General features: G+C 51.3%; 1 protein-coding gene across 1 annotated transcript in view; it reads right to left on the bottom strand.

Annotated features, from left to right (window-relative positions):
• Nucleotides 1-1,119: 1,119 nt before the first annotated feature.
• The window catches only part of LOC131294941 (uncharacterized), a 29,359-nt gene continuing 16,377 nt past the window's right edge, over nucleotides 1,120-14,101 (bottom strand). The window contains exons 12-18 of the mRNA XM_058322996.1: nucleotides 13,849-14,030; nucleotides 12,383-12,877; nucleotides 11,688-11,863; nucleotides 9,140-11,607; nucleotides 8,396-9,052; nucleotides 7,275-7,548; nucleotides 1,120-7,196 (exon numbers count right to left, since the gene is read on the bottom strand). Of these exons, the coding sequence (XP_058178979.1) occupies nucleotides 1,772-7,196; nucleotides 7,275-7,548; nucleotides 8,396-9,052; nucleotides 9,140-11,607; nucleotides 11,688-11,863; nucleotides 12,383-12,877; nucleotides 13,849-14,030 (9,677 nt within the window). The 3' untranslated portion in view covers nucleotides 1,120-1,771. The remainder of the gene's footprint in view (nucleotides 7,197-7,274; nucleotides 7,549-8,395; nucleotides 9,053-9,139; nucleotides 11,608-11,687; nucleotides 11,864-12,382; nucleotides 12,878-13,848; nucleotides 14,031-14,101) is intronic.

Genomic DNA, 14,101 nt, shown 5'->3' with positions numbered 1-14,101 from the left:
GAATGACGATGATCATGGAAATGATGGTTACAACACGAACATCAATCAGCTCCATTCGCTCCCCTCACTACACTGTTGTTTCCATGTTTGTGTCCTGGAGACCATCATATTGGCCTCCTCATTCTCCTCCCCCTTTCTCACCTTCCGTCAGGCAGCGAGACAAATTCTAGACTAATTTATTTATGATTCTTAAAAACAGAATAATGTCAAAAATAAATAATTATTGTTATCGTGTAATTTTTCTTCGCACTCCAATTAATAAAACGGGAATCGAGTAGACCATCACCGTTGACCCTGGGTCGCGTCGGTCGGTCGGTAAGTTGGTTCTGTTGCTTCCCTACTGTGTCCCTACTTAACCATAATTTCTTCCTATATCCATTTTTCTCGCCTACCATACATAGAAGACACACACATTCGATCAAACGCAACAAACACACAGTCACACATTAATACCAAGACGAATTTCTATTTCAACTTCCAGGACACGCTCAACGAAGGTTCAATTTCCGCCCTGGCTGTGAATAAGGATTTTTTTTGTAATCCTAATTCTTTTCCCTTATTCATCGTCGAGTGCAATTTCTCTCCTTCTATGCAACTTTGCATCCTTCTATGCAGCATTGTTGTGTGCTGGTGTGGGATAACTTACGTACGTGTGTCAATGGGATTCCTTCGTACCTACTAAGTTTACATCTCATATTACTGTTTGTTTCCATCTTTCTTTTTCTATACGGTTCTACTCAAGCTTTCAGTTGATACTTCCTGTGAGTACTTGTTATGAAGTCTAGATTTATCTTTCTATTTTATACACTCTTTTTCACTTATAGCCTGCTTCTCAGTTTTGATTTGTGGCAATATTCTCGCTCCTTTGTTTTGTCCTATTTTTCTTTCTTTTTCTCTTTTTTTTCTCTTTCATTTAGTGACAAGAATGAGCACATGGGGGTAGAATTTGTTTTTGTTTCACTTTTTTATATACGTGGTTTTTTTTACGTTACAGTGTTTCGCATTGCATATCAGATTGAAATGTTCTGAACTATGTGCCACGCCGTCGTCTCGTTCTCCTTATCCGAGAACTTCCCTTTGATTCCTTCTTTTGTCTATGAGTGTGTGTGTTTGAGTATGTGTGTGTGAGTGAATGAGTGTGTGAGTGGATGTTTCGCAACGTACGCCGTAAAAACGGCGTGTGTCCGGGTTGTCTAAAATGTCTTTTTCTTCTCTTACGGTCCATCGCGAACGACGGATAGGGCTTTCCCACAAGATCGTTCGGTGCTCCACCGAACACCGGACTTTTAAAAACCCCAATCCCGTCATCCACCGGAGCGTAAGCTTCCTTTCGTTTAAATGTTCTTTTGGTGGTGGTTGTTGTTGTTGTTGTTGTTGATGTTATTTGCTGTGTCTCCATCTATTTTCTATCCATCCACAAAAAGGATAGAAAACAGCAGGAGCGTACCGCAAAATCGCTGACCTTCGGACCATGATGCCATGTTTGAAACGCGCAGATACATACAACAAAAACGTGCGTACGTTGTTGCGCCAAGGAGTTCTCCTCTCGGCCCTCCTCCCTCCCCCCTCGCTTGACGACGTGTTGAACCGGCAATATTTTCGTACGTAATATCAGTGTGTGTCACTTTTTTCTCTTATATAATGTCTAAGAACGTGTCTCTCCTTCTCTTATATGCCTCAACCTCGTCACTTTTTTGCTTATCTCTCTATTAGTACTACTTCCCTCGACCACACTACACTACATTTATAAGCGTCATTTACTCGTTTTTAGTCAAATCGGCTGATCGTCCCTGTCCGAATCGTGCTGATCCTTACCGCCACCACCGGTGCCGGATAGGTTGAGCGAGCCGGTGCTGCTATCGGAGAACCCACCAGCCGCGGCAGCAGCTGCGGCCGCTGCAGCCGCCTTCGCTTCGGCGGCCATGCGCGCTGCAGCAGCAGCCGCCTGGCGTCCAGCGCTCGATCGCAGCTCACGCTTCCGCTCGGGAACACCGACCGTCGACTCCAAATCTTCGCCACTGCGCGGTCGTTTGCTGCGCGTCGTTCGACGACTACCGGAAGGGGTCGATGAGGAGGCCGCTTGCTGAGCGGCTGCTTGGGCCACTGCCGACGACGACGTACCACCACCGCCGTTCGATTCGCCACCACTCGAGTTGGCGGCGTCGGTGCTGGAGCGCGTTGATTTGCGCGCCCCGGAGGACAGAGAACCACCAGGCATCGCGGAAGAATTACCACCGAACTCCGGAGTGGACTTTTCCGACTCGGAACGATTCGCTTCGTCGTCGTCGGCGCCACCATCGACCAGGCTGTGATGTTGTTGCTGCTGGCGTCTCGATGTCCGACGGCGATCTTCCTCGTGGTGGTGTTGCGTGGCACTGCCAAATCCTGCGCCTCCTCCGCCTGCTTCGTGGTCCGATTCCACTAACGATTCTTTCTCGCTGCCAAGAAGCAGATCATGGTGATGATCACGCTCGCGCCCTTCGTCATATGAACCGGCCTCGGAACGTGCAGCTGTCGCAACCGTCGGTTGTTGATGATGATGTTGTGACGATTCACCAAGCGAGTCAACCTCTTCACGTGCGCGCTTCAATTCGCCACCATCACCACCACCACCGATCATCGACGAACTCGCTGTGCCGTCCATCAACTCACCGGTTGGCTCACGGCGGCGCTTGGATGATGATTCGCCACTACTTCGGTGACGCAGCAGTTGGTCATCGTCTTCCTCTCTGTGGTGTCGCGAGGATGATCGTGGAGGCGGCTCAACAGCCAGCTCCTCCTCCGTCAACTGCCGTCCTCCAGTACTACTGTGATCCTGCTGATGCTGATGATGGTGTTGCTGCTGCTGCAGCTTCTTCTGCTCGGCTGCGGCGGCCGCTGCCGCCGCCATGATGCGCTGCTGTTCGATCAATCGCTGTGCCTCCTGTGCCTCGTGCACCTTCTTCAGATGTTCCTGCTGCAGAAGTTTCTGCTTCTGTTTCAGCAACATTATCTGCTTCTGTGGATCGACGTCCTCATCGTTCAGTATACCCCCGCTCGATTTCGAAAGCTTGGAAGGTGCAATCAAATCTTCCAAATCCATTTCGGGAGCACCACCACCACCTTGTTGTTGTTGTGAGGGTCCACCACCACCCCCGGTGGTGTGTTCCGACGCTGCTGAGGAGCTGGAGGCGGCTACGCCATGGCTGGAACTTGTGCCACCCGGCGAGGAAAGGTTCTGTGGACCCAGCGCGGTGAGGGATAGTGACGCGCTAAGCAAACTGTTGCTGCTACTTCCACTGGCTGCGGCCGAAGAACTTCCCGGGTTCGCAAGAGACACGGACAGTCCAGCGGCTGCCGCACGACTTAGGTCTGCCGCGATACTACTCTCCACGGACGAGCGTAGGCTTCTCTCGGCCGCCGCCGCCGCCGCCGCTGACGACGATGACGAAGACGAGCCTCCGACCAGCCGTTCCGCTGCCATGACGGCCCGCTGTTCTTCACGTTCCCGTCGCTCTAAACGCTCCATCCGATCGCGCTCGTGCCGTTCGTGCCGTTCGCTTCGTTCCCGCTCCCGATGGTGATGCTCACGTTCACGTTCACGCTCGCGTTCCATCAACAAGCTGCTGCTCGATGAGGACGAACTCGACAGGGCCGGACTTTTGGCGCTCAGGTTCAACGACGAAGAACCACCGCCAGCGGCATTCGGAAGCGGAGATGGCGCAAGCGAGATGGTTGTTTGTGAGGGTAATGATGCGGCTATGCTAGCCGGTGTGAGGGTCACCTTGTCGAGCCCGAGTAACGATGCAGCCGTGTCAGTGGCGCTACTGCTGCTGCTTCCACCGACCGCACTCGACCGACTCGAACGGGATGAACTTTTCAGCTCTTCCGGCGCAACGGATGCACTTCCTCCACCTCCTCCTACTCCACCGCCCAGAAGCAACGATGTGGTCTTAGGGTCTAGCTTCGACAGATGGTGCTGTAGTTGAGCCGCTTCGTGTCGCGCTCGTTTCGACTCGGAAGGTGACGGTGGGGTTGGGGAGGACGAGGATGACGTTGGGATGAGGGAAATGGCTGGCCCAACTCCGAGACTTCGAGCTAGTAGCTCGATCGGGTTCTTGCTCAACTGTTCGAACGCATCCTTTAGGTCCTGGTGTTCGCGTGCCTTTTTAGCCGCCGACGGCGATGACGATCGTCCACTTCCACCGGCCCCCCCAGAGCCACCCGCCCCGGAAGAGGCAGCCGACGCTGAAAGTGCATGGGCTGCCATGCCCGCAAAGAGCGCCTGACTGAACTCTGGTGGGATGGGCAGCGGCGGCATATCCTTGCCGGACATGGCCGCCATTGCTGCGGCGGCGGCAGCAGCCTGTGCGGAGGCGGCTGCCGCACTACTACTGCTGCTGCTGCTACTACCGCCCTTCGACGAGGAGGACATCTTGCCGGATGAGCCCGAGAAGGCCGCCTGCATCGCAGCCAAATCTCCCGGGAAGCCCCCGGCGGTGAGTGTTTCCAGGATTTTACGTCGCTCCCGTTCCAATTTCTCGAGCGCCTGTTTGTTGGCCTGTTGTGCGGCCGCACTCTCTCGCGCACGTTTGTCCGATGCGCTGGATCCACTGCCACCGCGACCACTGCCGCTACCACTTCCTCCGCCACCACTCGAACCTGCGGCCACGGCCGCTGCGGCAGCCGAAATGTCGAGCCCAGCGGAACGAGTCAGAGATTCCAGTAAGTGTGTGTCGTGCGGCAGGAGCAGACTCAACTGAGCCGCTTCACGGGCCGCCTGCTGGTGAACTGCGGCGGCCGCTGCAGCCGCTTGCTGCTGCTGTTGGCTCAACCCGGACGAGCGTCCTCCCTTCCCGCTACCTCCCGGAGACGAGGCCGACTGTGAGGCTGAACTTCCCGAACCCATTCCTCCACCACCGCCACCGCGCGAATTCTGCTTACCGGACTGCGATTGACGCGATGTGGTGGTCGAGGTGGTACCGGTCGTCGCACCACTAGCACCCGGCAATCCGTACGGATTCAAACCACCCAAACCGAGTGGAGTGTACAGTAAACTCGGATTGGGGAAGAAGAACGGGAACTGACTGTTGGCGGCTGCTGCTGCGGCTGCTGCAGCTGCTGCCGCGGCTTGCTGTTGCTGTTGTTGGCCCTTTGACGATGAGCCTCCGCCACCTCCTCCCTGCTGACCCGATCCGGTCCCGGACGTTCCGGCACCATCGTTTACCGCCGACGCCGACTGTTTGCCGCGTGATTTTCCTGAACCACCCTTCGTGGGCGTTCCGGCAGCGGCAGCGGCGGCGGCCGCACTCAGTGCTGCCGTCGGGTCGAGTCCAGCCGCGGCCATCATGGCGGCGAGACTTTGCGCGTCCATTCCACCAGCTCCGGCGGCGCCGCCCAGTCCGCCCAAACCGGCCAGATTCGAGAAGAGATTCATGTTGTTCAAATTTCCCAACCCACCGAGCCCGGCCAGTCCTGGCATGCCACCGAACGGCATAAGCAGTGGGTTGTTCTTCGGATCGAAGCTACCCAGTCCCGGGATGCTCGAGAGCAGGTTTGCGTTCAGCCCGGCCAGTCCCGGGAACTGCATGCTGGCGGCGGCTGCTGCTGCTGCCGCTGCGGCCGCTGCATTGTTGCTGCTCTGGGAGTGTTTCTTCGACGAGGACGACGCGGATGTCGACGCGGATCCACCACCACCCGATTGCTGGCCACCACTGCCGCCGGCAGCCGAGCCGTATTGATTGGCTGCGGCTGCGTTCTGCGAGCGCATCTGCTTTGCCGAGCTTCCACCGCTTCCACTTCCGCTGTTATCCGAACCTTTCGTCGCGAGGATACCCGGTCCGCCGGGTAGCGTGATCGATTCGGCCCACTTTGGATCGATCTCGTAGGCCGGATTGTCCGCCAACCACTGGGTAAGACGCTTGAGCTGGGGCGCCTTGTTGCCGGTCAGCCGCTTGCCGTTGATTTTGTTGATGACGGCGACGTACTCATCACCGGTTAGATTCTTCCAGTTAAATTGCATCGGATTGCTATCCACTTGTTGTTGTTGTTGTTGCTGGTGATGGTGCTGTTGTTGTTGCTGTTGTTGTTGCTGCTGTTGTTGTTGCTGCTGCTGTTGTTGCTGCTGTTGCTGCTGCTGCTGAAGACTACTGTTGGCCGAACCGCGGGTAGAGCGTGAACTTGTTCCTCCCTGACCAGACGATTGAGCACCACCCCGTGACCTCGAGCGCGACAGATAGTCCATGCCCATCGCCTGCTCGGTAAGGGCGGCCGTTTGTTCTGCGAGCCACTTGTTAACCTTCGCATCGTGCGCACTTCCGTACTGGCCAAGCTTCGAGCTCAACTCTGCCGCCTGCTTCATCTCGGCGAACATCGCCTCGTAGGCCTTGCGCTGGGGTGAATTGGCCGGCAGCGACTGGATCAGCTTCTGCTGTTGCTTAAGGAAGGCCTGCTGCTCAACCTGTGCCGCCTGGGCGAATAGTGCGTTCAGACTGTCCTTCGTCGACAGTGCGCCACCCATACCGGACATGCCTTGCAGAGCAGCCTGCATACTAGCGGCAGCCGCCGCCGCACTCTGACCACTGCTCGACGAAGAACTACCACGACCACCACCACTACCATCTTGACCCTTCGGATTGCCCGGAACGCTCGTAACGGTGATGGTGAACGGTTTCTGCGGTGGCTGCTGGCTAACCGAGGACGGCGCGCTGGCCGGTGTGACGGAAACGCTCGGTGGAATTTGCGGTTTCTTCATTGAACTGCCGGAGAAGCTACCACCGGGCGGTGTTGGGTCGCCAAAGATGGTCTTGTGCTCCTTGGCCGCCGACAAACCGAGCACGATTTCATCCAGCTTGCGGCGTTTCTTCTCCTTTCCGAGTGGCGGCTCTTCGATCGGTACGCTCACGTTGTTCTTTTTCATCAGCTTAGAGAGCATGTCGTTCAGCTTGCCCTTGCCAGCCGCCGCCGCTGCCGCGACCGCTGCCGACGGTGACTGCTGCTGCTGCTGGTGCTGATGGGCCGCGCTCAGCATACCCGAGGACATGTTCGCGCTGGTGATGCTGATGCCGCTCGGAAGCTGCTGGCCGCCGGCAGAGGACTTTTTGTTCTTGCCGATCGAAAAGTCCTGCACCTCGCTCAGGTCCATCGGGCCACCCATACCACCGAGGCCACTGCTATTCTTGATCATATCGGCAATGTTCACCTTCGGTAGGCTATAACTGTGAGGAGAAACAAAAGAAACATCGAACTCATATTAGTTATCCTCCAAACTTTTCGTCTCGCCATTCGATTCTCACCTCGAAGATAAATCAATCGGTGTCAGTGTGCTGGAAGTTCCGGGAATGAGTGTCGGCTTCGGGTACGACATCTGATTCCGTGGGCCGTGCTGGTGTGCTGGCGGTGGCTGCAAAGCGTTAGCATTTCCGCTGGACCCACTGCCACCGCGAGCATTGCCTCGACCGCTAACCACTTCCTGCACGTCGTCATCGTTCCACTGCAGGCTGCCGCCCGCACCACCACTGTTCGATGTCGAGCTGTGTGCCTGCTGCGATTTGGAACTGCCTGTAGGTACTGGAAAAAAGAAAAGGTAGAAATGGATAATAAGTCATTACAAAAAAATCTTTACTTCTTGGAGGTTCGCAATGTTTTCACATATGTTGACAAGTTTGCATTTTGTGGCGGATTTCTCTCAAGCGTTTAGTTTAGTTTGAGTATAGGACGGTAGGACGGTGAGTATAAGGGGTTGGATAAACTGACTGACGGATTACCTAATGAGTAATCTAATAATCTGACAAGTTTTGTTCACCATTTAAACAAATTACAAATTGACGAAACTCATTGTGTGAGCAATTTCTTACCAAACAGAATTGCATAATGCTTATCTCAAATCTTGTATCATAAACGTATGTACAGGGTACTTGACGATTTTTTTTTATTCCGAAAAAACACGACGATGGCAAAATGGTTGCTCGTTTGGCACTAATGGCAACAAGGCGAAGTCACTGGACAGTCAAAATTTGGTTTTGGCACCCAGTTTAACATAATAGTGTCTCCTTTTGGTAGTGTGATAAGACAAGCCACCTGGGAGTGGGAGTTTATATTATCCACTTTCCGGTTAAATGGGTTTCAGAAGTTTAAAACTAAAATACTTCCCGAAACTATTTACATCGAAGAGGAATACTAGGAACATTATCTAATTTTACGAATTAGTTATGATTTTTGCCCAGCGAATAAGCATTAATCCATAGACATAACTTAAAACAATGTAAGGCGAAAGGAAAGTTCAGGCTCGTAAGTAGTGTAAAAGAGGGTCTGTCTACTCTTTTGCTACTACAGCGGCATAATGTCTACTTTTGAATGGAATTAGAATTAGAAAAGAAGCTATAATATTAGAAAAAGAAGCAAAATCGATCATTACCTGGACTCTGAGTATTATTCAGCAGCGCATGCAATTTCGCCCGCTCGGTTTCAACATCGATAGCAATATGACGCTTGCGTTTCTTACTTGCCGGCGGCATCGATACACCCGCCGCAGTCGCAGCTGCATGCGCAGCCGCCATGGACATACTCTGGTGATTCATCGCCGCCGAAGATCCGGACGACGAAGCGCCGACTACTCCACTGCTCATAAGCGAGGCAACCACATTCCCAGCGGCCGAACCGCTTCCACCGGCCGCTGCCACAGCAGCCGCAACCGCCGCAGCGGAATGCTGCTGGTGTTGTTGGTGCTGAAGCTGCTGCTGCTGGTTCTGTTGCTGCTGGATGGCGGCCGCCTGGCTGCTGATTTGTTTCGCGTTCTGGTGATCGGTCGTGATCGTGATCACATCCGGCGTGCTGGAAGTTGATCGACGTACCGCATCATCGTTCACCGGAATGATGCGCTTGATCGTCTCGTACAGTGGAATGTCCAGGTCGATGCCGAGACAACCGGTGTACGCAGAGTACGACTTGCCAACGGGCCACTCACCCTGCTCCACGCAGTAGATGATGTGACCGACGCGTCGCTCGAGCGCAAAATCGCGGAACCACTTCACGATCATCGACGTGTCGATCATGCTGGCGAATTTGCTCATAGCTGCAAAACGAAGAAAATGATAAATTTGTAAACAAATTAATTTTCATCACAACGCGAAAACATAAAAACAGTTGGTGAAATACATACTCTTCAAATCTTCCTTGGTGAAGCTGCTGCTGTCTAGCTGCTTTAGCTTCATCAACGGCTGGAACACTTCCAGGTCGGGGAAACGCGCCTTTAGTTCAGCTGCCTGCTTCGAACAACGTTCTTCCTCCGTCAGATTTACAATCGCCACCGTCGGAGGCTTCACCTCGACCGGTTTCTTCTCTTCGACGATAATCACATCCGGCGAAGGGGAACGTTCCGGCTGTTTCGGTTTTTCTGGCGTCACCGAAGCTGCCACTGCAGCATCGTCGCTAGTTTTTTCAGCAGCTATCGGCACGGCTGCTGTTTCCGGAACGGCGGCTGATGCTGTGCCCTCTTCGGTTTCCTTCTCTACCAGTTTTTCTGGCGACTTGACAGTATTAGCAGCTTCAGTAGCATTGCTAGAAGCGGCGTCTTCAGCTTCCGTGACCTTTTCAACCGTCTCTGGTTCCGATTGCTTATCTTTCGATGACTCAGAGAGTTCCTTTGCCGGGGACGCTGGAGCTGCTTCTGGCGAAGTAGCCTTTGGAGCAGCAGGTTCGTCTACCTTCGGAGATGCGTCTTCTTCCATTTTCTCCGATTCATCGATAGCCTTTGCCTTCTGATCCTCGGCATTTTCGGTAACGGCAGATTTTGCCTCGCCACCATTTTCTTCCTGCACAGCAGTTGAAGGTTTATCTTCATTGTCCTTAGTTTCCCCGGATTGTTTACCCTCTGCGACATCGTTAGTACTCTTTTTCGGCGAACCTGAAGCGATTGTGATGAGTTCATCGGTCTTCTGCTCATCTTCCGATTTGCGTTCTTCACCGATTGGAGAAGTTTCGACAGGAGCATCCTCCTTCATTGGTTGAACAACGTCCTTTTCAGGTTCCTTCTCCAACTGCTCAGTCTTTGCTTCTTCCTTTTCCGCTACCGGCAACTCATCGACTTCCATTGCATCTTTCTTTTCCGGTACTGCATCAACAGCAACACTTTCGGTCGCTTTCTCCTCGACCACATCGGAGGAGGTTGTGTCCATCTTTTCATCGACTTTCTCTTTCTCGTCGACGACTTCCGGAGTAGTTTTGCCATCCTTCTCTTCGGCCATCAGCTGATCGTGACATTTTTCGACAACGGCCTCCGATGTTTTAGTTTCTGGTTCTGCTGCTATCGCCTCTGATTTGTCGTTCACTTCATCAGCCGCTGGTGGATCCACACTCATTTTCTCCTCTTCGCCTGCTTCCGGTTGCTTTTCGCTTCCGTTCTCTGCTGGTGCGGTCGTCGGCGCTAATTCCGGTTCGGTCGACTTGGATTCCATTGTTGTGTTCTCAACGGTGTCCAGCTTCTCGGCGGATGCTTCATCGACAACCTTCTCGGGTACAACAGGATGATCCTCCTCTTTATTATCGACTGTCATTGTGTCTTCGGCCTTGGATTCATCGACGGCGGCGGCAGAGACCGGTGAAGTAATCGTCGACTCTTTCGTTAGCTCTACCACCATGGACGACGACTCTTCGGCGGACAGTTTCTCAGAGGCTGCTTTATCGTCCGCAACGTTTTCAGATGATTCTTTTTCGGCGGTATCATCCTTCTCGGACGATTCCTTGTCCTCCAGCAATTTGGCATCCACCACCTCAACTGGAACAGAAGTTTCGGTAGCACCACCGTCTTCAGAAACAGATTTCTTGGGACTTTCCGGGCCGCTCTCTGGGGTATCCTTCTTTTCGGGACTTGAAGTGGCGGTAACTGCAGCCTTTTCGCCCTCCGATACTTCCATCGTTGTGTCGGTGGTGTTTTCAGTAACCTCTTGTTTCACCGGTGATGCAGGAGCAACAACTTCAACCTTCGCAATAGCTTCACTAGCTTCCTTTTCCGGCGATCCGTCTACTGCTATTGCCACCACAGCCGTCGCTGGTTCTTTTTCTTTCTTCACAGCTAAATCCGGAACGGTGGTAGTGGTGGAGGTGGTCGACGACTTCTCTGGAGACGAAGCCTTCTTCGAGGCGGCTGCCGCTTCCGCTTTAGCCGCCGCTTCCGCCTGCATTTTCAGCAGCTGCTGATTTTGCAGCTGAATCTGCATCTCGAGCTGCTGCAGATACTTCTTGGCAGATTCGAAGAACGGAAACTCAGGATCGGCTAGAATTAGCTGCTCCGAGCGATAGATACCGTACTTTAGCACCGCCCTCAGCAGCTCACGATCGTGCCGACCCGGAATCCACCAATCGGGTGTATCGAGATTATTCTCGCACAACCGGATGTTTTCTTCCAGCTTCGGATGCTTTACGATCTGGCGCGCCTTCGACAGCAGCTCCAGCCGGTCGAGGATGAGCTTAGCGTGGTCTTCGGTAACGTCATCTACCAAACCGTCGAGCCCCTTCTCCTCCTCGGTCAGTTTTACGCCGGCCTGCCGTTTGCACATCGCGATGAACACTTTGTAGAAGTCGCTCAGATTTTCGTCCGTCTTTTTGTCCAGCTTGGCGAACACTTTGAAACTGTGGGAAGAAATTTAAATACAATTTTCCATTAGCAAACCACACGTCATCCAAGAAATTATATCCATTGCTTTACATACCGACTCCAATCGGGCGTGGGAACGGTGGTATTGGGCTGCAAATCGATGCCATATCCCGTGAGGACGCGAATAAACTCATTCTCTTCGCGTCTCGTCCACTTCTTTGGAATCTGTTCCAAACGGACTCGTTCGCGTTCGCGCATGACTTGTTCGTTCTTTTCGCGCCGCTCCATTTTCTACAGATACGAAGAAAAGAACGGATCAAATTTACGTCCATCGAATACTCGCTCGCTATTGACGAGTTAATGCTTCTAGTGCTCCGTATAACAAAAGTAATAATCTAACGCAGAAACTCCTCAAAAAAATAATCGACAAATTACACAAGAGAAATGAAACGTAACACAAAAAAATCCTATATGACTACCTATGCAACAAATCCACGGTTTGCGAAATCCTACACAAAATATACTGACTAAAAACAAAATGTCTTACAAACAAAAATACTTCCCACAACCGCTCAAACTTACTAATAAAAAGTATAATGTCTCTCAGAAAACAGTTTTAATTGAACCGTTATAAAAAAAAATATTCGCCTTTTTTATCCCTGAAATTATGACCCCCGGGCACTATTTCCTATTTGTATATCTTTGATTCCTTTTTCGTGAACCGAAAAACCATGCTCCATAAGGAAGAAAAATAGCGGAAATAGTTAAACAGAAGTGATATTCGGGATCAGAAATGCACATAATACTAACCAAATACATTGCTAGCTTCTGTAGATCTATGTTTGCCAGCTGATTTGGATCGGCCGGGTTCAGACCGAGGCCTAGGCTGAGCATTAGGCTGAAATCTGCCGCCGTTGGCATGCCGGTCGTCGGTGCCTGTAACCCTCCGCTTCCAGCTCCCGTACCGCTGGTTGATGGTTGCGGTTGCTGCTGTGATCCGACGCCCTTACCTTGTGGACCAACACCGGGCAAAACGACACCGCTTGTGCCGTACGTACCACTCGTGCCACCACTTACGACTGCACCCCCTCCGACAGAGGGATGATTCATGCCAACCACCATTTGCGAGCCTCCAGGACCGACAATCTGTGCAGATCCCTGCTGCTGCTGTTGCTGCTGCTGTTGTTGCTGCTGCTGAGGTGGAGTGGCAATCATTGGGCCGGGAGTTGTCGATGGAGTTGAAGGCGACGACGATGATTGGCCGGATAAGGTCGGAGTGCCAGCCGGTGGGATAATCGTCTGTAGCTACACATAATCGTTGTTGAACCATACACACACACATACACACAGTAACAAACAAATCCAACGGACGATGATCGAAGAGAAATCAGTAGCATTGCACGGTAGCAATTCCGATGTTGTTGGCAAATTTCGGTATTCAAGGGAGAAAAGGGAACAGTCGGAGGAATAGAATCGATTCATTAACAAAATTTGATCAGAAAGCATTTTCGGTAAGATCGTTATTAAAAGAATGTTTTGTTAAAATAAAATGAAAAGAGTATGAAAGTTAAATAAGGGATAAGTAATGAGTAAAAGCAACACACACAAAATGGCGAGCGGACGAAAATTGATGCATAAAGAATTGTTGTGAGAGAAAATCATCATAAATGTAATTTAAATATCATGAATGAATGTGGAACATAAGATAGGGCACCGAAGAAAATGAGGATTTATGTTGTGATCCCTTTGCGAATTTTTAATGAAACCTTAGAGGACTTGAATTTGTTGATAATAAAAAATTGCAATACATATACGTAACGTAAAAGACATTACAAACGTGTTTGTAAGTCATTTTTATATTAATATGCTGATGAGTTAATTACCCTAATTAAAAGAAGTACAACAACGAACAAATTCTTTTGCTAACTGTAGTGCACACTAGTACAATCAATGGAGCATACGATACAGGATTCTGTTGTGTCTAGGAGAGAGTATTGCCAAAAACTAAAAAACTAATCTCGAACAATACCAAACTACGTGTGCTCTCGTCTGAATAATCAGTTTTTTTAAAGTAAATTATGCAAAATAACGATAATCTGGTCATGCATGAACTTAGTGAAACAAATAAAACAAAATAATATGCAAAATACATGATTAGAAATGAATACCGATAGTACAGATAGAAAAAAGCATGCAAAAAGAAAGTGATGATAGATCAAAAGGAGGACAACAACTGAAGGAAAAGCTGTCCACTCTACTATTGTCGATTGACGTACCTTGGCTTTCTGTTGCTGCTTCAGCTCCTCCTTCTTATAGTTGCGCTGGTAGGAAGTGATGACGCGCCGTAAGCGCGTGTTTAGATCCTGCATCGTCGGCCATACAAGATCCGGATTGAGCAGGTCCGATGGGGCCGGTGTCGGCGCTGCGCTAGTTGTACCAGCTGTGGATTCTTCATCATCTAGATTAGTATTTATTACAACAAAAGGGGGCCATTGTTAGGATAAAACCAAATCTACCATCTAAAACTCT

The sequence above is a fragment of the Anopheles ziemanni genome, chromosome 2 (genome assembly GCF_943734765.1).
Source record: "Anopheles ziemanni chromosome 2, idAnoZiCoDA_A2_x.2, whole genome shotgun sequence".
Classification (NCBI taxonomy): domain Eukaryota; kingdom Metazoa; phylum Arthropoda; class Insecta; order Diptera; family Culicidae; genus Anopheles; species Anopheles ziemanni.
This window is presented reverse-complemented; position numbering and strand designations above follow the sequence as displayed.